This window comes from Malaclemys terrapin, chromosome 18, assembly GCF_027887155.1.
Source record: "Malaclemys terrapin pileata isolate rMalTer1 chromosome 18, rMalTer1.hap1, whole genome shotgun sequence".
In the NCBI taxonomy this organism is placed as follows: Eukaryota; Metazoa; Chordata; order Testudines; family Emydidae; genus Malaclemys; species Malaclemys terrapin.
Genome location: NC_071522.1, coordinates 3,324,186 through 3,347,993, shown reverse-complemented (window position 1 = coordinate 3,347,993; position 23,808 = coordinate 3,324,186). Strand labels below are relative to the sequence as shown.

The 23,808-nt window shown below is 50.2% G+C and overlaps 1 protein-coding gene across 7 annotated transcripts in view; it reads left to right on the top strand.

Annotated features, from left to right (window-relative positions):
* Nucleotides 1-8: 8 nt before the first annotated feature.
* Nucleotides 9-23,808, top strand: part of ZSWIM7 (zinc finger SWIM-type containing 7) — a 30,210-nt gene continuing 6,410 nt past the window's right edge. Inside the window, exons 1-8 of one of the 7 annotated variants that reach the window (XR_008442750.1) lie at nucleotides 206-346; nucleotides 1,990-2,110; nucleotides 2,453-2,551; nucleotides 5,347-5,368; nucleotides 9,567-9,669; nucleotides 17,389-17,493; nucleotides 18,912-19,081; nucleotides 21,671-21,819. Coding sequence is in view for 6 of the 7 variants with exons in the window: in XM_054008778.1 (XP_053864753.1) it covers nucleotides 2,476-2,551; nucleotides 5,347-5,368; nucleotides 9,567-9,669; nucleotides 17,389-17,493; nucleotides 18,912-19,043 (438 nt within the window). In the remaining variant the exon portion in view is untranslated. Of the gene's footprint in view, nucleotides 87-141; nucleotides 165-205; nucleotides 347-452; nucleotides 631-1,989; nucleotides 2,111-2,452; nucleotides 2,552-5,346; nucleotides 5,369-9,566; nucleotides 9,670-17,388; nucleotides 17,494-18,911; nucleotides 19,228-21,670; nucleotides 23,799-23,808 lie in introns of those variants that run through there. The other 6 variants (XM_054008780.1, XM_054008778.1, XM_054008779.1 and 3 more) reach the window with 6 other exon arrangements.

The window sequence follows — 23,808 nt, the reverse complement described above, 5'->3', positions numbered from 1 at the left end:
GGGGGTGGGGGGCGCAGCGCTGGGGGTTGGGCCCGAGCCAGGCCCCAAACAGGGGATTGGCAGTGGTGCGGGGGCCCCGCAGGCAGGTACGTCCCCTCCCAGCATGCCCTGCGGCCCCGCAGTGACATATCCCCTCCCAGCATGCCCTGCGGCCCCGCGGAGAGGTATGTCCCACCCTGCCTTGCGGCCCTCACAGGGCGCCATGTCCCAGCATGCCCTGCGGCCCAGCAGTGACACGCCCCTCCCAGCATGCCGTGCGGCCCTGCAGTGACATAGCCCGTCCCAGCATGCCGTGCGGCCCTCACAGGGAGCCATGTCCCAGCATGCCCTGAGGCCCAGCAGAGAGGTATGTCGCATCCCAGCATGCCCTGCGGCCCAGCAGAGTGGCATGTCCCATCCCAGCATGCTGTGTGGCCCCCACAGAAGAGAGGCATATCCCAGCATGCCATGTGGCCCCACAGAGAGGCATGTCCCATGGGGCTGCCAGCCCTCCAGGATTGTCCCGGAGTCTCCAGGAATTAAAGATTAATCTTTAATTAAAGATTATGTCATGTGATGGAACCTCCAGGCAGACATCCAACCAAATTGGCAACCCTAATATCCCAGCATGCTGTGTGGCCCTGGAGAGAGGTATGTCCCAGCATGCCTTGATCCATCTTGAATTGAGCAGATGTTTCTGCCTGCCCCCTCATAAGCACATCAGGGCGAGCTCATGTAAGGTGTAGAGGAGCAATGCACTTGCTGTGCCAAAAGAGACAGTGTTTTGGGTGGATGGGATGTGTGAAGGCCCTTTTGTGGACACTTCCTGGCTGTTACTAATGATTTTAAATTAATGGAGATATCCCATTTCCTAGAACTGGAAGGGACCTTGAAAGGTCATTGAGTCCACCCCCTGCCTTCACTAGCAGGACCAAGTAATGATTTTGCCCCAGATCCCCAAGTGGCCCCCTCAAGGATTGAACTCACAACCCTGGGTTTAGCAGGCCAATGCTCAAACCACTGAGCTATCCCTCCCCCCTGATAACCAAGTAATGATAATTGAGAGCTGAGGCTGGAGAGTTTGTCCTGTGAAGCCCTAATTCTCCAGTCCCTTGCTCCTCGGTTTCTAAGGTGGAATCACTTGACAAATTAGGCTGTCTCTGATAGTGTTGCAACCAGTCTGGGTTTTGGCTTCTGTGTCTGGCTGCCATTTAGGGGTGCCAGGTGCCTGTTTTTTGACTGGAAAGCTAGTTGGAAAGGGGACCTGGCAGTGTCCGATCAAATGTACTGACTGGACACCAAAAGTCTAGTTACTGCTGTGACAGTTTGCTCCTCCCCCCGCCCCGAATGCCACTTGATGTGCTGGGATGCCAGTGAGTCAGCCTGTTCTGCCAGCCTGGGTCCCCTTTACCTGCTCTTGCTGGGCTAGGCTCATAAGCCTCTTCCAGCCACGTACACAGGCAGGGTCATGCCCGGCTGCACAGAGAGACAGAAATCCGCTCTGGAAAGATTCAGCCTTAGGAGCTTGCCCCAGCACTCTGGTGCCCACTCCCTTTAAGGAGTACAGACCCAAAGGTTTTATGAAATTCGCCCCCTCCCTCGGTGTGGAGGAAGATATACACAACTTCTTGCCCTCCCAGTTAGAAATTACATAAAACTGGGTTATATTATAAACAAGAAATAAGTTTATTAACTACAAAATGTGACTTTTAAGTGGCAAAGAGGTAGCAAACAGAACAAAGCAGATTACCAAGCAAATAAAACAAAGCATGCAAACTAAGCTTGATTCACTAAAGAAATTGGTTACAAATAGTAATTCCTCGCCTTAGATACTGTCTTAGGTAGAGTCCTTCACAGGCCAGATATCTTTCCAGCCTGGGTCAAGCAGGTCTTTCCCCCATCAGTTCCAGTCCTTTTGTTTCCAGGCATTTTCAAGTATCTCTTTGGGCGGGAAGGCGGAGGAGAAAGGAACTGAAGACCTTGACTGTTTTCCTCCCCCATCTTATATAGGATTTCCATAAGGCAGGAATCCTTTGTTTGATTCCCCCACCTCCCAGTGGAAAAGTTCAGCAGTCCAGCCTCTGCCTGGGAGCAACCGAGACAAGTCACCGCTTGCAGGGAGCCACCTGAGGTGAGCGCCGCCCGGATCTGACACCCCCTCCCACGCCCCAACCCCTTGCCCTGAAACCCCTCCCATGCCCCAACCTCCTGTCGGCCCTGCACCAATTGGATTATAAACCAGAATTTCAATGAAGATCAGGAAAGACAGGTTATAGAACTTTCCGGTTGGTGAAGTGCTGGATAAAACAGCTTTTACCGTATAAGAAGTGCTGATAAATAATCAGTTCCCTTCCCTTTGCCTTATCTGGGGGTTGACATCATCCTTCATCCTAATAAACTGTCTCTAGTTACTGTTTCTGTGATGACTATTGATTTCCCAACTTCTCCCTGCCCTCTGCTGTTTTGATTACAGGGTTCGGTTGAGTGTTGAGGACGATGGAGGCCACTTTGCCGGCAGTGGCAGAGGAGCTTTTGAAAGAGATAAAAAAGGCTTTCCAGGAGACTTCGCATGGTATGTGGAGAAAAACACAGTCATACCGGGGTGTTTGTGGTGCAGTCATAGCCTGGATAAGACGCTGAAAAGCTTTGAGATCCCATGTGAAAAAAAACACTCCTGCCCCGTGGTGCCATAGTCTGTCTGTAAAGAGACATGGCTACCCATGGTGGTTTATAAATACCAATAACGTCATAGCTTTCAGCATAACCTTGCTCAGATCTTCTGAGGCCCTAAGGAATATGTGGCCTTCAAAGAACATAAAGGGGCTTGAGCTTCGGAAAATGCTGAGCTCTTGCCCTTTGAAAATGGGGCTCTTTTAAAGGGACCCAAATGGGATGCCCCGAAATTGGGGCACCCAAAATCCATAGTCACTTTTGAAAATGGAGGCTGTCTCGTAGTTACTTGTAAGCATCTCATTTCAGCAGCATTGTACAGCCAGTATTGTGAAGCTTTTTCGTTCTATGCCTTCGAGACTTTACTGCATGTGGGTCGTCCATACTTCCAGTTTCACCTCTGCTAGGCCAACTTTCTGAGGCTTTAAGAGGTTGAAATCCTTATTTATGGCTGCACTGTTAGCTTCAGTGTCAGTTACTTGTGGTGACAGTGCTGGAGATAGAACTCTTGAATGGGGATGCTAATTTGCATATCATTACCCAGAATTCATGTTCATGGCTATTGCCATAGTATTTCTGTGTACTCACAGTCTTACTAACTTCAAAGCCAGTGACAAAACAACCTATACAGAAATGTTGTTCCAGTTAACCAGCAGAGGGCGCTATACTACTGATCATGATGGGCTTCTTGTTCAGAGGGCAGTAAGCAGCCCAAGCCAACAGTTAGGTCCTGGCCAATTAGAGCAGCTAGTATGGAACAATTGCTATTCGCTGCACGCTGCGTTACTGAGATATTTCTGTAACCCACGTTGAAAGAGTCCTGTGGTGTGTGTTTAGATGGCAAATAGACCAAGTGGCGCCTGCAGAAATGGAGTGTCTATTTAAAGAATATGTTCTGCCTAAGCCAGAACCAAAGGAAACAGAAATACAGGGAAGCCCATTTGACCGTCCCATTTAAAGGAATGGCACTGGATGGCTAGTTAGCATCGAAACTGCCCCAGTGACTGAACCGATTTTCCTGGAGCTCAGTGTATGTGCATTATGGGTATTGTCAGGTTAGTTTAGGTCCACAATCTAGGTTTGATTTTGTTCCATTTTATAAAGGATTTTGTACAAAGGTAATGTGAAACCAACAAAAAAAAAAAAAAATCAAGAAGGGCTTTTTAATATTCCCTTGGAATGCTGGTAATATTGTACTGGGACCTGAGAACCAGAAAATGAAACCAACCAGTCTAGTTTCATTATCCAAATTGAGTAAGGTTGGAAAAGTCAGCTAACATCAGCCGTGGAGAATACATTAGACTGTTAGAATATTTACAGTTGTAATGATCTAAAGTCCCAATCCCTGAGTGACATCCACGTGGGTAGACCCCCACACCCACCCTGAATCCCATTGGAGGTAACTAAAGGATAAGATTGCAGGATCGGGGCTAAACTGTTAAGTAAAACAGGTTGAGGATTTTTTTTAATGTAATTACTCACTTTAACAAGTACCCCTGTTAAAAAGAGACATTTTTCTATGCTCAAAATCAAAAGCTACAAAACATGGGAGATGTCCGAGACTGTGCTGGGAAAGGAAAAGCACTGTTAAAAGACTAGAATTTATATGCCACAAATTTATCAAGTGACAGTTTGATTCCAAGGTAAACTTGCAAGGGAATCAGCCTGGTAATGTGAAGTGCAAGTTGTTAAAACCTTCAGGCGTTTCTTACAATTTTTAGATGTAGGATATTAGAAAAGTACATGTATTTGTGACTCCATATTACTCTTTAAAATTCATCACTGCAGCTCTGAATCATTTTTAAAAATGTCTGCACTTAATGTAGGTCCTACATATAAGAAGTCATATTGAACATGCACAGTTTTGTTTATATGTGTAAGCTACATAAGGAGTGGCAATTGGTTGTTAGGTTGATTTAAAAAGAAATGTTTCAAAGGCATTGGGAGACTCTTGTGACTATATTAACTGGGGAGAGCCCAGCATACTGTGACTGGCTTCTGCTCAGGGGTGCATATCTGGGGTGAGATCTGATGCTGGAGAGGGGCCAGGACTGGAATAATGGGGAATGTTGCAGATCAAGATTAAGGGACACCTGCAGAACTGTGTGTGAGGGACCCGGGACTGAAATAGCAAAGGATGCTTCTGCTGAAACGAAAAGACACCTCATTGTTTTCAAATCTGGTGTAGTCTTGCGCAGCAGCTAGAACCTAGGAACTTGACTGTTGGCCCCTCCATCTCATGAGGATCCGTGGATGACTCGTCTGAAACCATTCCAGCCCAGCATCCCCTATTGCTGAGCCCAGGAGTCAGCAAAAATGGACACTGGTTTTTGCACCCCCCAAACAGAGTTCCCCCCAATGCACTGTCCATGTGTTTTTAATCTGAGCAAACAGGGGCTACCTGTTGTGCTTTAAGAGGTAGGAGGGTCATTCTTCACTATCAGCATCTGCCTGGGATTCTGATGCCATCACCACTGCGGTCATGTATTGTGAATTCTCTCCCCTAACAAACCACTGCACTGCTTCCTATGTCTCTCTGTGGTTAGGGAGGTTGGATTGATCACTGTAGGGGACAACCCTGCATGACCTATGGGGATGGACAAAGTGGAGCCCACGGGGCCTCTTTCTGTCTCTGATTTCAAAGGATCTTTTGCAAAATGTTTAGCAAAATGAAATGTCTTTGTCTTTTTGTTGCAGTTCCTGATGATCTCCTGCTGGCGTAAGTACTTTCTGCTCTGCTCCTCATCCCTTCCTAGAGGGCACTCTCAAGTACTTTATAGTTTGCTTTTTTCCCTCTGCTGCCTTATGTCTTTTTCTGTTTGACCAGCAGGCGTTTCTTGTGGAAATGTAGCTAAATTTTTAGCAGATGGTGGAATTGAATGTACAAGCAGCCTATTTGGGGGGTTTCCCCGGGGCTCTTCAGGTTCCCCAGTGTCTCCCAGCCATGGTCTGAGCTCGTGTTGTAAAGCATTCTAAGCAAGGATGGACTGGACATCCAGGGACCTGGGAGGTCTCTCCAGAGTCTTAAGGCCAGGTTCAGACCAGGTGTAAGGAGATATGACTTCAGTGAAACCAAAACTTTCTTTCCAAATCACCCTTCCAGAGCTTCACATCTCCTGATGCCTTTATGCTGTTGTGAGCACAGCAGCTTCTTCTGGTTGCCCTCTCTGTCCAAGCCAGAGGGACACGTGGTTGTAAAAGAGGGAAAGAGAAAGGAACCTATAAATGTATCCACGCAAAATAACTGGCACCTGGAAGGTCATGCTCAGAGTCCCATTACTGCCAAGATGCCTGTGGAAAGGAGGCCGGGGCTGGCTTTCAATACCTTGATCTGAGCCTGGAAATGTGTCAGCCATAACCCAGCAATGCCCACAGCCAAGGGACTGAGTGGCACACAGCCCCCACCCCTCATTGATCCATGGCAGTGCTAGTACAGAAGCAACATATGCAGGAGAACACACTTTTACGGTCACACTGTGATGCTGCATTCTGACCTGATTATGGTTTCAGAAAGGCAGGGTTTGACCAGAATCTTTCAGGCCTCATTGGCTTTGAAAATGAGGTTTCCAGTGTATCATGGTAAGTGGAGTGGGGTGAAATGTTTTTGACGAATAGTAAATTTGGTGAAAATGCATTTTGGGTGGGGGGTCATCGAAACTGTTCGCAAGTTGGGATTGAATTTTGTGAATAGTCTCAGCTGAAAAACAATGGAGAAAATTTAAAAACGTCAAAACAGTTTGTTTTTACTTTTTGTTTTGAAGGGGCACCTCGTTTGGAAATTTAGCTAATTAAAAAGGGGTGACAAATATTAAAAAATGACACAAAATGAAAAACCAAAAAAAAAAAAGGAGGGTAAATGAAACATTTTGTTCAACCTAAATTTTTTTGGCATTTTTGTTTCGGCAAGAAAAAACAACAAAAATCAGTTTTGGCTTGAACTGAACCAAATTTTGGGTGGGGGCTTGTTCCTCAAACTTAAAAATCAATTATTCGCTCAGCTCCTCTGGTAAGAGTCTCACTGCTTTTCTGTAGGTTGAGAGAATCATTCATTTTTACTCCAGGGCTCCCTGTCCTCCATGGGCCATAACTGGGCTTGGAAGAGTTAGATGTTACTTGATAGATGTCAGAACTGTTGATTTCTTTCTCAATCTTAAAAGTGAAGAGGAGGGAAAAAAATCTCATTGTAAACTGAGTAAAGTTATTTTAGTGGAATTCCACTGATAACTTAATAACTGTTGATTATTAACTACTGTCCCCCGCCCCTGCTCAGTTGCCACCAATGCCCTCTGGCTCAGGAATATTCTAATTCTATTCCTGAATCTGTTCTGAATCTCACCTCCTGCAGGCACTACATTTCAACTTGGCCGCTGAGTTATTTCCTGCTAGTACAAAGACGTATATTGATAAAACTATATTTAGGGAAAAATCTCCAAAAGCTCTGCAACAACCATTGAAATTCATTCAAATCAACCCGTCCCAACTGTAAACCCAATCTAATCATTAAGGAATGTGTCATGCTGGGAATCCTTCCCAACCTCCCACTCTTTCCTTTGATGAAATCGCTCCCTGTTTGCTTTGAATTTCTGCCTCTCCTCCAAGAGTAGGTCTGGCTGTTCGGCATGTAATCAGTGACGTAGTCTTGCGCCAGTTGTGCTGCTGAGAACGTAGAGCTCTGTCTCGGGTTCGTTGTGTCTTGACGGGGATAAAGCACATTCTTCCCAGAATAAGAGGCTTTTCTGCTTCCTTCTGTTCTTGTTTTTAACCATCTCTTCCTTCACACATCGCCTTGTTTGTTGTTTACCTTTGTGACTGATCCAGCCTGCACGGGTTTTTCTCTGTGGATAAAGGGTCGATAAAGCTTATCTTTATTACCTCTGAACTCTTTGGAACGCAGTCAAACCAGCAGGATGTACAGATCCAAAATAACTTTTAAGCCTCTGAGCTGTTTGGACAACAGGTTAAGGGCTCAGGTATCCATAGCTGGCACACAGTTAATCATATAGCCCTACGTGATGTCTAACACATGCAGATAAAAGCCTTTCTGCAGGGGTGCTGAATGGAACTGCCTCAGAAGGAATACAGAAACTCTAGTCTCCCAGTGGAAGTCATGAGCGTCCGCCCTGCTGACAAATGTGCATCATCACAATGGAACAGCAGGAGGAATTCTCTAGTCATTTTCAACCCTTGGAATATGAGCAGGAAGCATCCGGATAGACTGTCACTGTGCCTGGGCTTAGCCATATACAGGGGAGAGAGTGAAGTATTTCTCCCTGGCCTTCAGCTTTGTACTTTCCCAGCTTGCTTTGGGGCGAAGCAGAGCGCTGACTTACGCCTCAGTTATGAGACTCAGCCTATGACACGACCATTGTAAACTAATCCAATCTCATGCTTCAGGGCATGAGCTAATTTCTCCTGGGGTCAGGAAGGCGTATCCTTGCCCCATCCTCTGTTGCACAACAGACTCGTTCATTTCCTCCTTAGCATGAGGCATCAAGTGTTGGTCACATCTGGAGGCAGGAGTCCAGACTGACTGGACCAATGATCCCACCTGGGACAGTGACCCCTGTGCATGCTTAGGCTGCTCTGTGTGCCAGAAGCACCAGTTCCCTTTCCCCATGCCCACACACTTGGTTTTTCTAACGCTGCTCCTGTTTGCACCCTCACTGATAACCGGTCTGACAGCGCCATGGCTCTCTGCTGTCTGTCAGAGTGGAGTGCAGCCAGTGGGCCTGTACCTCTTCCACTTGCCAACTTCAGCTGCGGGGGGAGTTGGCGCTTGGCTCCTCTTCCAGGGCCCGACATTAGGTTTTTCGTACCAGCTCTCCTGCTGCGACTGCCAGGAGTGCTGCTCCCCTGTAGGGAAGTCTCATGTAGACAGGGCAGCTGCTGGTGTTTTTTTTACCATGGTGTTATCTAGACCCGCTCGGAGCAGGGGTAGGTGTCACAGTGGTTTAAATGCTAGTGCTTTGGCTGTACTGTGGCTTCCACTCTTGCAACTGCCAAAGCCTGCCCTGGTGATAGCAATGCTGAGAGCCTCCCTTAGACACCCCTGTGGATAAAGGAAGCCTGGGTCCCCTTCCCTCATGCCCCATAATCAGTGGTCCTTAAAAGGACACTATCAAGTTAAAAATCCCCGGTTAAAGCCAGACCCTTACCTGTGTGGCTGATAATAGCTTGTGTCCGCAGAGTTCAAAGACCAGACCTGAAATCGATGCCCTTTTTTCACTTTAGTTGGAGACAGTGACCATTTCACTCTTTGGGCCTCTTGCGCTTGGCCAGAGCTGCTGGGTTGCAGGTCACAACACTGGAGAAGGGACATGTCCTCCCCATATAGAACCTGTTATTTGTCAGCTTTAAAGAAGAAAAACTTCAAAAACAATTTAAAATAAATTAAATCTTATTGCGGGGGTTGAAAAATCTTGGGGGATTGTTTGTGATTGGGATGGAAAGCGGGGCAGTGTTTCTCTCATGTTCTTATCTTCCACCCTAGACATGAGAATATGAAAACCTTACGGATCCTCTCAGTGGGTGGGATCTGTCCCTCCAGAAACAGCCCCACATGCCAGCAGCAGTCGGGTTGTCTCCTGGAGTTGGGGCTGGGATTGGCAGTCCCGTGGGAGAACCTGAAGAAAGGAGAGAGAATGACCAATGTGCTTTGCTGCTCCTAATCAGGTTTTATTTGGGGGCGTTGAGCACATCACACTAAGGCGGTGCTGGGATGTTTGCCAAATACCTTTAGAGATGCACTGGGGATCCCTGGCCATACACATCGTGGGCTCTGCTTGGTTCAGTGACCTTTTAGAAAGAAACCTTGCTCCCATCAGAGCCAATGACAAGACTCCAATTGATTTCAAGAGGAGCAGGAGTGGGCCCTACATTTGCAGCACAGCCTAACCCAGGGACCTCTTCTCTTCTAGGCTGAAATTTGTATTTGGCTCATCTGCTGTGGCGGCCTTGGATTTGGTTGATCAACACTCAGTCACGCGAATCGTGTCTCCTAGTGGAAGGGCCGTGTACCAGGTACAGACCAGGCTTTCTCCCGGCTCACTCACAAGTTCTCTAGTCTCTTTTGGTTGCTGTCTGCCCACGTGGCCCTGTGCCACGTCGAATAAGGAAATGCACTGACTGCTTCAGAACCTCCTTAGGTAGAGAGGGCTGGGACATGGAAACATAACGCATCTTAAACCGGGGCAGGAGAGCCATAGTGCCAAGGGGTAATGTAACCCCCGCAGCATAGAACGGTGCATTACACCTCCCCGAGAAGCATCCAGCTACTCCCAGAGACAAGACCATTCGTCTGGCCTGAGCTAGCAGCTGCCTGTGCTCTGTGGATACCCGTGTTAGGAGGATGGTTTCTGGGGATCACTGATTTCAGTTTAGTATTTTCATCATGTCCCTCAAAGTTCTGTATCACTTCTGTCCCTTGGGAACCTTTGGACAGGGCCCCAGCTCTGCAGAATAAACTTTGATCCCATTTTAACCCATCACAATGTGTCCCCTGAGTGTCCTGAACTCTGTGTCTAGCAGCGTGTGCTACCAACGGGGGGGTCACTCCCTGCCCAGCCGTGGGCTAGTGACTTCACTGCCAGCGGAGGGAATCTGCTGCATCTGGAAGCTGTATAGGGAACTGGTGTGAATTGAATCAGGGGGCACAGTCCAACTCATAGTGATCAAGTCTCTATATCGCAAAAACCACCATAATAATTGGCATCCTTGGCAGAGAAGCGAAGGTCTGAATGGGCCACAGCGATCGAAGTGCCCTTGCCCACAGAGTGGGGTCCTCCAGGGCCAGGATTGAGACCTGTTAGCAAAAGGGGCTGATGTGTGGAGGCTCCCCACGCTGTGCCTGTTGGGGGATAAACAGGACTGCCGTCCCCTTCAGTGCCAATGCAATACCTTGCACCAGGCTCAATGCACTCTGAAGAACGACAAACTCTGCCCTTGGTGTTGGAACAGCCCTGAGCGGCATCCCCAGCCGTCTTCCCTACAGCTGCAAACGGGCCGGGCTGAGATGTGCTGCCACCGCAGACCCTTCTGTTTAACTGGGGATAAGATCCAGTCGCTCCCTTTGCCCTGGATAAGGGTGATCGTTGTCACGTATTCAGGGGCTGTGGTGTTCAAGTCACGGGAGGAGCTTTCGCTGTTCTTGGAGACTCCGGAGAGTGTGTGGGACCCACCTGTAAGACCCTATTCATAAACCAAGGGGCCTAAGAACACAGCCTCTGGGCTTAGTTGCGGTTGCTTGTTGGTGTTTCACAAGGACTAAGTGCTGCTTCCAGGGCCCTGAGGCAGCGGCTGTCTCTGGGCTCCAGTGATTCTTTGGGATGACGCCTCCTTTATTAATTGGAGGCCTTGAGGCTTTTCCTTCCTTGTTGCTGCTCTTATTAAATACCCAGACTGAAAAGCCCAGCCTGGAAGCTCCCAGGCTCTGTGCTGTGTGTTTTTTAGGGCTAAGATGGAGCATTGCATGCTGGGATGTGACGTCTTAACCAGCTGCACCTACATATTAAGGCTATGGGGAGCAGCAATTTGGACCATTTTATCCCAGCTCTGTGCAGCCTTTGAGCCCTTTGCTGGGCCCAGGTTTGGACTCCTCTAAGTGGCTGCAGGCAGCCTTTGAAGTGAACCCCCATTAAGCTGAGGCAGTGCGGTGGGGAGACCCCAGCTCCGCCTTCGTGCTTCTCTTTGTCCATGCAGGCTCAGCTCACCTTGCAGCAGCTCCTCGCGGCCAGCGGGGCTGGACACTTCGCGTGCTGTAGCTCTCCGAGCCCCTGGGTTTCCATTCCTTAGAGGTAGCTGGACAGCGTAGTGAGCACGCATGCTCTATATGTGTTATTAATGCCTTGTGTGTGGCATGGCCAGCTGTCTGACTGCCGCCCTCCCGTCTCCTGTTAGCAATGGAGAGCTCTTCCCCGGCCTTGGCCGCCAGCACTGCCACTGTGAGGAAAGGCTGCATTGGAGGAGATCCTTCTCCCTCCACCCGAGCAGCTCTGCTCCCTAACTCAGTGACGTGGGGCGTTTCTTTGTGATATGTCCAGTGCTGAAGGCCCAGCCGAGAGCAGGGCCCCGCTGTGCCGGGCACTGCACAAGGAGAGTGAGCAAGTCCCTTCTCCAAAGAGCTCCCAGCCTTGATCGTCAGTGACCAGGTCCTACAAAGGGGCAGCTTCACCCTTCTGGACGCTTTGGGGTGTTTGCCTGGCAAGCCGCCTACCCAGCTAGTGCACGTGCCCTCTCATGTGTTTGCCCCTCTGAGGGCCAGCTCCTACTCCCATTGAGTGGAGTAAAACCCCACTGACTTCAGGGCGAGATGGACCAGGCTCTTTGCTATGTGATTGCCTTTGACAATCCCCAGTGGGACCAACCAATAGTTACAGTTTTCCTTTACGGATTATCATTCGCTAACGTAGCCCAATTAATGGATTTTCACTCACAGGAAGAGATTTCAGAGCTGCTCCCCTCCCCGCTTCAGGAGGCAGAATCGGAGGCTGGTTCCTGTAGGGGAAAAGAGCAGCAAGTCTTGGCCAGTGAGCAGAAGGTTAGACAGACAAGCCAAGTGGCCAACCCACAAGCGCTGATAAGTGAAAAGCCCCGCCCCTGCTCCACTCACCCTGTGCCCAGCAGCGGTCTGGTCTTTCCAGCGGTATCAGAGAGGAGGATGGGAGTGGGATGGCAAAGGGGAGTGAGGACATCTTCCCAGATGATAAATAGCCTGGGGGCCGGACGTGCGTTTCTCAGCCACTTTCCTTTTCTGGGGCGGGGGATTGCTGCTGCTGTAATGTCTTTGCTGTGGAGGCCTCTGGAGAGCTGTTCTCTTGGAGGGCTTGAAGCTCGATTGCAGCGCTGAGGCAAGGGGCAGAGTCCCCCCAAGGACTGTGACTGGAGCCGAGACAGGAATGCAATCAGGGGCTTTGTCAAGGCCACGTCACTGAGGCAGCGAGCAGCATGCGGAGTAGCTCTGGATGGGTGCATTGTCTCACAGCTCATTACCCTCTCGTGGGCCAGATCCATTGATGGCTCAATGCTGATGTGACCAGCTGAGGAGAGCCTTGTCAGTGGGCCAGACTTCCTGTGTGCGCTTCCTCCCAGCAGAGGAGAGGGTCTGCTGGGAGCGAGGGGAAAGTCCTCAGCGGGGCTAGATAATGCATAGATCTACCTATCAGACAAACAAGTCTTGGACTTGCCCTCAGGAATGGTGCCCCTGCAGCCCAGGGCTCGGACGCGGATGGGAAGGGGTGTCAGTGCTAATGGACTGTACCAGCCCCCAGTGCTGCCTGTGGTCCATCATCCTGGGTACTGCTTCAGAAACAGCCTCCTCCCGGCAGGGCCGGCTCCAGGCACCAGCTGAGCAAGCTGGTGCTTGGGGCAGCAGATTGTTCAAGGCGGCGTTCTGCCCAATCCTAGGGCGGCACGGCCGCTTTTTTGTTTCGCTTTTTTGCCTCCCAGACACACGCCTGATACAACTCCCTGCAGTGTAGATCACTTTTCCTTCTAGCTGCCGAGGTGGGCCAGAAACTGGCCTCAGCTTAATTTCCCCATTCAAGTGAAAGCAGCCCTTTGCCCCTCCTGCTCAGTACGGCAGTGCAGGGATTGCATGGCTAGCAGTTCCAGGCCTCGTGTTACAACTTCAATTTGGACTCTCTAGCCTTCATCTGAAGGGCTCTCCTAGTGCTCACCTGAACTGCAGCCTGTGGGCTAAACCCAGCTCCCTGGAGCTCCGGAGTGGGGATGCTTCAGACCCGCTGGTGACCTCAACAAGCAGTGTCTCGTCATTGGTCAGCGGAGACACAAGCACCAGCCAGCGGCAGAGCTACAAGCCGTTATTTGGGGGGTTTAAAAAATATGCAAATGTAGATGGAAGCTTTGGGATCCTGGCAATTGTCAATGCGGCCCTTAATGTAGCGAAGTCCGGGCACCGGTTAGCCACACCCAACGTGACCAGTGACGGGTACTCAGCGGGCCATGGAACTGAAGCCAGCCAGCGGGAATGGGGTGAGATGGCAAATATTTTTCTCCTCAGGGTCAAGCCCAGACTAGGCATCTGAAGCCTGTTCCATCCCTCCTGCGTATCTTCCCCTTGCTCCCTTCAGCTGTTGGCCTGGCCTGATCTGTTTGCTTAGTGTTGATCGTTCACATCCTGCATCTTTATTAGATTATTTGTTTAAATATATTTTCATTTTCATTTCCTAGAACTCTGTGGCAGCCTGCCCCGTTGTCTGTAAACAGATTAAAATGCTCATGTGGAAATGTCTGCTCCGCTCCTGGGCTTAGCCATATGGTGCTGGTTAATCAGATGCTGGTTGCAGGGAGATGGTAGATGATGGAGGAACCTGGCATTTGCTGGGGTGGAACACTACTCACCTGACGCTTCCCCAGATGCCTGTGCAGCCAGTTTTCCAGCACTGCACTATCCCTGCCTCCTGTGCTGGTTTCCCCTGGACCTCGTCTTATCCGTGCCACAGACATACACAGTGAGAGAGGAAGGTTTGCAAGTTTAAAAACTAGCTCCTGGCTGCCTTGGTTCTTTGTGCTCAGGAGCCTTTTCCGACGTGGGACCCACAGCAGAGCCTGGCTGCATGTCTGGTGACTTCCACCTCTTCCCGCTCACCGGCCATGCAAGTGGAGTATGTGCTCCTGTCTCCAGCCTTATGCACTCCATTGGCTCGACGTATGTCACAGGAACCCCAGGGTGGTTTCCTCTCGGAAGCTGCGTTTTGGTTGGGTTTGATCCCTCTGAGTTCTTGCAGGAGGGGATGGACAAGCCCCTGGGAGTTTGCAAAGCAGCCCTTGTTTCCCCAAGACTGGAGAGAATGATGGGAGGGGACAGCGCAGCGTCTCAGGCGGAGGGAAGGTCTGGCTGCCGCATTTCAGTGCTGCGTGGCCCATGGATTTGAGATTCCACCTGAATCAGAGAGTCGTGAAAGGCCTGTTTTTTCTGGGAGGGGCAGCCAACGCCACGGGGGAAATGCTCAACCAGAGCAACGCTGGCAGCTTCTGAAGTCGGCTGAGGGAAAGTCGCCATCGAAATACTTAATCTTGCAAGCAAACAATCAAACGGGACAGAGAATAACAAGCCTATTGCAAGTGAAACAAACAGTGTGGAGTGAAGGGGAGCCCAGGGCAGGCAAGGTGAATAACCAGTCTCTGATCAAAGCCCAGTCTGCTTCATAGTGTAAACACACCCCGGCTACTGTTTCTGCTCCCCTCCAGGCCCAGACCAGCTGGGAAGCAATCTAAAAACCAGATTGGGGATGGGGAGAGAGATGAGTGCTCCCAAGTAAAATATTGAGCCGGCCCCTGGGACAGTCAGTCGGTCGGCACATGGCTGGCAGGGAAAGTGGAGCTGCGGTGCAGAGATGTTCCTAGGAGAGCTGCTTTTGGGATGGCAAGCGGAGCACTGGATTTGGAGGTGGGATAGTGTGGGTGTTAGGAGGAGGCTAGAAGGAGTGCGGTTTCCTGAAGATGGATGTCAGTGCGCAGGATTCGGACAGTCTCTGCTGCTCACTGTTAACCCAGGGGACGCTGTCTCGTGTGCGTGACTGGGACCGAGCCAAACCAAAGCTTGCTGCTCTGTGGGACTAGAGCAAAGAGTGTTTGTGGGGTCGTTGGAGCCAGTCAGGGCCCCTTCCTTACCCAGCAAAGCTTTCCAAGTCCCATATAAACCCTGTGTGGACACGCTTAGTCCAGGACAAGAGTGGGGGGGGGTTGGTTTTGCTTAAACCCCTCAAAAGCCGGTGCTGGAAAAGGCCCGTGCTGGAAGAGGAGCATTCCCGTGGGGATTACACCAGCATAACTCGGGCCTTTCACATTCGCCCCGCAGCATGGATCACTCTAACCCTCTGACAGGTAGACAAGACCTTTGAGGTCAGTGGAGTTGTGCTGGGGGTCGGGCCCGTGCCCAGTAACTGGGCGGCTTTAAAGGAGATCAGGATGGAGACAGGTGCGATTGGTTGTGATTTCTGTGAAGCATGGACAACAATAATAGTCTAGTCTGCCCACCCAGGAGCTCGGTGAGAGATTCCCGCCCACCCAGGCCCTCTAAATAACCTTGTGCAGTTGGCTCCGGGTGAATCTAAGGGGGGGATTCCCACTTCCTTTGGATTACCCAGGAAAAGCTGGGCCAGACACAGGATACCAGGGGGGACCAGCTATTGAACTTCCCTGGCATTAAGGCCAGGCCAAGTCCCCTGCCTGCATCTGCAGGGCTGACAAATGCTGCTTGGGCATAATGTGAGCTGCACACACAGGCTGGACTGGATTCAGATCTCGGAAACTGGGGCACCGCTATTGTAGCCAGATTTACACTGGTGTAACTGAGAGCGTAATCTCTCCCCGCCCTGTGCAGCAGAGGGGCAGGAGGCTCAGGGGAGAGCACCTGATGGGATTAACTCCTACAAGCCGTTTTCCTGCCTGCCAGAAGTTAAAAGCAGGAGGTTCTGGGATGGCTTTTTCAGGCTGTTCACGGCAGTCCCAGCAGCGGCCAAGAGTGCATCTTGCCTGTCTGCTTCCCTGCACTGAAAACATGCCCCTCTGCCGAGTGAAGGGGCGGCACATGGGAAAGGGACGCAGAGACTTTCCCCTGAAACGGTCCCAGCACAGAGACGGAACAGCGAGGCCCTTTCTCTGGAGACCTGAACTTTGTTTATTCAAGAAAACTGAAATCCAACAACTGCAGCTGCTTGTGGCAGCCAAACAGCCAGACCCCCTCATGGCTTCCAGCCATTGCAGCTGTCTAGGAGAAGAGTCCCCGGCAAGGGCTCCCTTCTGGTTTATTTCCACCCCCTGTCCTTGGGGGCCCGGGGCTCACAAACTCCCTTTGTCTGGCATAAGATACAAGAGGTTTGTCCGCCCCTTCTAGCCCCTGGGAACTTGCTGGATGGTCTGAAGATCTGGGATAGCCTTGAGGGGTTTTACATTCCTCTCCATCCGCTGAGAGATTGGAGCCTAGCTCCAGTTTGGTGTGAGAGGGGCCATGTGTTCAGCGGCAGCAGAGTTCTCTTAGTCCCTGCGTAGTAGAATCTCAGCTGGTGCAGAGGAGCGCTGCAGGCCCATCGCTGCCCAGTTGGCAGCCCCCGTCCCCAGTGCACAGACTGTAAGTCAGGGAGTGTTTGTGGATAAGTAGGCAGGGTATTGTGACAAATCTGTGCTTTGGGGCATGCTTGGAAGTTAGTTGGGGCAATGGGGACGGAGGACAGCCAGCCCCTTGTCTCTGGCATTTGTCAGAGTTTTCAAGACAATCAGCAGCCAGGTTGGCCCACGTCTCCTGGCTCCTTTGCCCCCTGAAGTATCAAATACCTCACAGTGCTGTTATCTGCTGGGCAGGCGGGCTTGACACTGGCCTCTCTTCCTCTAAAACACTCCCACCCCGGGTTCAGCTCTCCCCGGGGGCAAGACGGCGTGTACATGTCACCCTAATGCGGGCGCTGTGTCTGCCCGAATGTTGCCCTGTGGTAGCACTGAAGGAGCTGAACCAGCAGCCCCTGCATAGAATAGGCCAGAGAGTGGCCGGGGGAACCTGGCTTCTGCCGTCGCGTGAGGTTCCAGAAGGAAAGCGCAGGCACGACGTGCTGAATTCCAGGGGGCCCTGTTCAGGATGTGCCACTCCAAGCTCCCCGTCCCCAGGCAGTTTGCCTGGCAGCTGGGGGAGTAAGTTAGATGTGGCGAGTGGCAGGGAGTCAGGAGCGATATGGCAGGCAGAGCCCCCAGTTTCTGAGGCCCACTCTGTGAATCTGTCTATTCCAGGTCCTCGGGAGTTCAGGCAAACTGTACACCTGCTACGCCTCCTGCCACTTCTGCACGTGCCCTGCATTTGCTTTCTCCGTGCTGCGGAAGAACGACAGCCTGGTGGTAAGCTGCCTGCCTTGAACGAGGGGGAGAGTCTGTGCCACTGACACACTTCCCTGAGCTGGATTTCATGTACCTGGGTTGTGCAAGGGAGGAAACGCACAAGTGTTGAAATGTTGGAGCAATCTGTGGCCACCCTGCCCTGAGCCGACAGTGGGGAGTCATGTGTGAGCAGCCGGGCTCGTGGGATAGTGTTGGTTTGCAATGAAGTGTTACTATTTATGACAGTAAAGATCAGTGGCCCCTGGACTCATCCTCAGGCTGCCTTTGTTGTAACTGGTTTCAGAGTGGGAGCCTTGTTAGTCTGTATCAGCAAAAAGAACAGGAGTACTTGTGGCACCTTAGAGACTAACAAATGTATTTGAGCATAAGCTTTTGTGGGCTAAAACCCTCTTCATCGGATGCATGCAGTGGAAAATACAGTAGGAAGATAAATATACACAGAGAACCTGAAAAGATGGTGGCCCCCAATCTTTTCATGGGTGGGTGTGTGGGTGGGTGGGTGGGTGTGTGTGTGTGTGTGTGTGTGTGTGTGTGTGTGTGTAAAAATCTGTCTACTGTATTTTCCACTCCATGCATCTGATGAAGTGGGTTTTAGCCCACGAAAGCTTATGCCCAGATACATTTGTTAGTCTCTAAGGTGTCACAAGTACTCGTGTTCTTTTTGTTATAACAGAGTCTCTACTGGATCCCAAAGGGGAGCCTCATCTGCACTGAAGTTCAGTACACGTGCCTACAGGAGAGGGGAACAGTCAGTGTGGGGGCTAAGGTAATGATAAGGGTGCAGGGCACAGCAGTGCTTCATAATTCACTTCCCCACAGGGAAGAAAGACCCTTCAGTCCTCTGGGTAATATCCTGAGAGGAGAGGGCATCTCACATCGGTGAGCTGATACAGTCAGCAGGAAGCCTGTTGTCTCCATCTCCTGCCCTCCGAATAGAGGGGCCAGGCCCATGGTGTGTTTATATGGGAACCATGTAGCTTTGAGTTGAAAAGACTTGAGCAAGGGCCTGCAGGAGCTAAGACCAGGGATGATCCTGGCTATGGCAGGTGTGGGGCAGTAAGGCCAGACATTAGTGAGGCTGGGTCTTTCCTGTCGTTGATTCACTGGAGGACACAGTGTGAGCTGGGCCCTGTGGTATCTTCAGCCAGCTGTGAGGGGAGCAGGGGCACACTGCACACAAGACACCCAGGAGACCTGATGCAGGTGAACAAAACCTCGGGGTGAACATTGCTTTGACTACACAGTTGATTTGGGCCCAGCTACTGCCTGGGGTAGAATTCTTTACCTGCTCTCTAGCTTGTGCCCGTGTTCTCTTTGCTGGGATTGGAACATGTTGGGGTCGGGAGGAAGCCGTTCTTTAAACCCAGCCATTCATGGGTCACCTTTATTGCTAATTTGCTCACGTCTGTATCTTGCAGTGTAAGCACATCCTTGCCATGTACCTCAGCCAGGCTAAAGGCGCATGCCAAGAGCTCTCTGTCTCTGACCAGCAGCTGGCAAGCATCTTACTGGCAGAGGAAGAGGAGGAAGGACCTGGGACCGTGTGCTAACACCTTCTCTCCTGCAACGCCTCCCTGGCTCCTCTGAGGTACAGTGACTAACATCCCTAAGCCAAGGGATCAAGGCAGATAGTTTTCCTCCCAAGCTGAATTTAGGCAGGAAATTATTTAGCAGCCCTGCACCGTTGTATTACTTAGTTGTGTTGTAATAAATGAATAATGTGAAGCCTCATAACATTAGGCTGAGATTTGGTGACTTCCATGCCCTTCATCTCCCCTGCTGCTGTGGTTCCTGCAGGAGCATTAACTATTTCTGGGCCTCAAGGGTTGGGACAGTGGGGTTATGAATACAGAAGCTCAGGTTTTTAGGTGATTTCTTGGCCCTTCCTAATGCTTCCCTAGTGCAGGGTTGATCTCTTATAGTAGCTTCTTTGCCCCAACACATCTTTTGGGGCTGGCCTTTTATTAGTGTAGCAGCCTGAACCCCTCTGGGGTACTAAGGGTAACCCAGCAGGTAGAAAAATGTCATTGGTACCACGTTAGGCACATACCCAGTGGTCATTCCCAGGGGGATGTAGATGGAACCCTCATGGGAGGTTTATTGTATCATGTTTAAATGTTATGGGGCATAAAATCACAGAAAAGGCTGTAACTCGTAGAATCAGTCTAATTTTACCAAAATTGTCAGAAAGCTTCTAAATACAATTAATAATGCAAGTGTGTACTCCAAATAGTCCTGTGTTGGAAAGTTTGGGAAATATTTAACCCCCGGTGTGTATATTTTATGCGTTGTCCTATACTTTTTTGCCTTCAGTTAAAGCAGAAATCTATAGTCACATGACAGTATGAGCATGTTTGTACCATGTAATACCTCACAATATTTGTTGTCATTTGAGGAATGGACTCATTTGAGAAATGTTTTTCTGTCTATTTTTATGAAGTTATGTAGACGATAACTCCTGCCCCTTAATTCTAAAACATAACATCAAAAATATATCTGCTCAGCTGGAGACATTAAGCTAAACAAGAACCTCTGATACAACTGTGACAGTGTCGCTGAATATAATGACAATACACTGTACACAACTTATATAACTGTAAGGACTTTTAGTAGAAGGTCTTGTATGAATATAGCATGTGAATACTCTAATGTAACCCCTACATACAACTATGAGCTATTTGGTATCTAATGCAATGCCCCTTTGGGCAATATTAACTGATAAAAATAGTCACAGAAATATGCAGACTGTTGAAACATTTCTACTGCCCCTCAGAACCTGTCTCCGATGTGTTCAGTGCTCTGTCGCTGCACTCGTCACTGTCACAGCCGCATGCATCAAGCGCACCAAATCTTCCCTGCAGCATTTGCATCTCCTTGTTGCACAGGTGCTCTCACAGCGACACTGCACAACGATGAGCGTCGTGTTCCCATACTACACTGTTGGCAGAGACCTGGGCCCTGTTTCTGGGCTAGGCTGTGGAGTTCCCTCAGGCTTGCCTCTGTAAGCCCTTCCACTTTAATTAAATATTAATTGGGCCAAAGCAGCCCCAACATGCTGTCTGTGGTGCAGTGATGAGGTTGTTCAGCTGGGAAGTTGGAGACCCTGCTTCCATTCCTAAGCTAGGTGGCATCCTCATGTGAGCCTCCCTCTGTTGTTCCTCTGGAAGCCTGTCCACCTTAATTAAATATCAATTGGCCTAAAGCATAAGTGCCCAACAAGCAGCCTTGTGGGGTACGGTGTGGAGGGTATTAGGCGAGTCTCCAGCCACTGGACTAGGGTGTGATTCTGACTCCTGGCCGTGCCCCCATCCTTCAAAGAGCAGGATAAGGGGGAATTGAGCCCAATTCTCCCACCTCCTGAGTGAGAACCCGAACCACTGAGCTACACAATGGGCTTGAGAGTTGCTGTGACCCAATTATTTAATTAAAGTGGAGCAGCTTAGGCAAGAGCACCTCACACCAGCGCATCCCTTCGCGCCACGCTGAGCAAATGCACTTGAGAGCCCGCAGAAGCCTATCAAATCCCTTCTCCTCAGGCCCACCGGGGAATGAAACCAGACCCCCCCTCCCCCAAATGTCTGAGTATCCAAACCACCCAGCTACAGCAGAGGCCTCTGTCCCCTTCGCCACTGCTGGTTTGTGGGGCATTAGGCAGATACTTAATCTCACAGGCAGCAGCTTAGCACCGAACTCACCGTACCGAGTCCATGAGCAGGTTCCTGCTGTGGGTCACACACTGCGATAGGCACCAAGCAGCATAAAGAGCCAGGCTCAGCACCCCCACCCCAGCGGCTAACTCAGGCCGCTCCCTGCCTAGGGAGGGTCCCATTCTTAGCTGCCCAGCTCTCTCCCGCCTGCGCAGAGCGAGCCTAAGCACCTCACTCAGGCTTTGGGGATCCCAGCGTTGTGCTGATGATTTTCTAGGCATGTAGAAGTCCATTGTGAAATGAATAACTGTTTTGATGTATTACATGGTGCAAACAAGCTCATCCTGTTACGTGGCTACAGACTTTTGCCTTAACTGATGGCAGCAGAGTACAGGAAAATGCATAAAATATCTCCCCCGGGGCTAAGTATTTCCCAGCCAGCCCTATTTTGAGTACACAGTTACGTATCAATTGTATTTAGAAGCTTTCTGCCAATTTTGGTCAAAATTAAACAATGTTTCTTCATCTAGGCCCTGAGTGACGCATCCCAGAGCCCAACTCCACATTGAGTGTTGTGTCTGTTGCCCCCCCGCACTCCGGCCACCTGGCTCTGTCTCATTTGCAAACGCGGCCTGGTCTCATCTAACATCGCTTGCCCAAAGAAACGACACAGCGCAAGGTTAGGTTGTTTTCAGTGGTAAATTTAAGCATTCGTTCTGTATGTAAATAACAAAGTTACTGTAACTACAAAGCCCAAGTAACAAGAGGCAAATACCATCCAGCCTATGTACATCAGGAACACATGGGTTAAGTGACATGTGAAGAACTCCAGACACGGGCGGTGAGTGTTCCTCTGCCATTTTACTTGGATTCACATTTTTAGAAATCTTCAGCACTCATTTGTTTTCCTTTCAAACAACTTAGTTAATAAATTAAAAGAAGCCAGTGGCACATCCCAACTAGGGAAACAGTGACAACAGCACATGGCAAACGTCCCCTGGCTCCTCACAGGCATATCAGAAGGGATGTGTAGTGGATCCTGGCTTGCAGTGTAAAAGGTCACCTACAGCTATTCCTTGATCAGTCATTAACTAACTGCTGGGCCCCTGCTTTAGTACTGTGCATTATGCTCTCTCTCCTGCACTCTAGGCTGCGATTTGTTTTAAGGAGAAGGAGGCCAGCACTCGGTTTTTTTTTGCAATGACATATGTGGGTTGCAACCCTCCCCGACTCACGGGTGAGACCCTGGCTGGTCCCTTCCATGATTAACAGGAGCGAGGCGGCCAGAGACAATAGAGAGATTGAAATGAGATGAGTCCTGCTGAGAAGGCAGGAAGTGGTCACAGCTGTGGGACGGACTGGGAGCAAGGAAGTTGCACCAGAGATGAGCTGCAAAGGGAAGGAGAAAGAGACAGGGCCATAATTTTAACCCTTTTGATGCTAGCTGAAGGATTAACAGGCTGACTGGAGCCAAAGTTGGGACCTGATCTAAGTTGACGGCAGCAGGTGCAGTACCATCGAAATCACAGTTCGGATTCAGTCAGGTTTGGATCTGGCCCTTTGTAGCCACAGGGCAGCTAACCCATCTCCTTGCCTCCTAGCGCCATGGATGGTTAGAGGCCCTTGGTCCCACAACCACCCTGTCTCACACCTGCTGAGCCACAGCAACCTCCCTCATTGACCCCATCAGGTCAGAGGCTTAGTGTAAGAAATAGGAGGGGATTTTTCTGATTCCGTTTAGTGCAGTGCAAAATAAACTAAAAGCAATGGAAAGCTGGCTAGAGCGTTATTCAAGTTACATTTACCAATGACAGACCGCTCTAGCTATCCCCTACCTGCCCTCTTCACAGCGACTGCCTTGCGAAGAGTGGCAGGAGCGGGTTTGGCTTCCATCGCTCTCACTCAGGTTAATGGCTCCTCCTTCCCACCACCTGGCCCCAGAGGGGCAGCTCTGAGCATGTGAGAGCTGCCCAGCGGCGACCCTATTAAATACACAGGCATGAACTACAGCTCCCTGGTGCTCACATGCCAAGCGGCTCAGAGATTAAATTTGCTACTTCACTGGCACTTTAAGAACCTTCTCCTAAGGTTCCAGTATAGAAGAGGGTTGAAGCCTAAGCCTGTAGTTTGCAGACCTAGCCGTTGTTTTGCCCTGTAACAAGCCAGTTTCTTCTTTCCATTAGCACTGTTACTGGGTATCATTTTTAATGGCCAGTCTGGAGGCTGGTAGGAAATCCGGCCCTTTTGCCATTTCTGCCCTCCCTGTCAGTGTCGTCCAGACTTGCAGCCGTAGGCGTGTGGGGCGAGGAGGGGGCTAGTTTTACTGGAATTCTGAGCCCCCTTAGAACAAAAGGGCATACCAGGTACACATAGCTGCTCCTTGCACCCTGAATGACCGCTTCAACACAGTCAACCCCTTTGGAGCGAATAATGATGCAAATGCCGCATTATTCTCCCCACCTGTGTGTACCCAGTTCATATATTAAATAGGACTTAGTCATTTAAAACCCCCAAAAGCTAGGCTGGCCGAGAGTTATTAACCTGCAGTGCACGTTAGGGCATCTCTGCCCTTCAGTGGAAGTATAGAACAGTCAGTGGCCAAGACGGTGCAAATTAGCCCCTGAGCCAGGGCTGTAGTTGTAGCAATTTTTGACCCAGTCTAACCCCC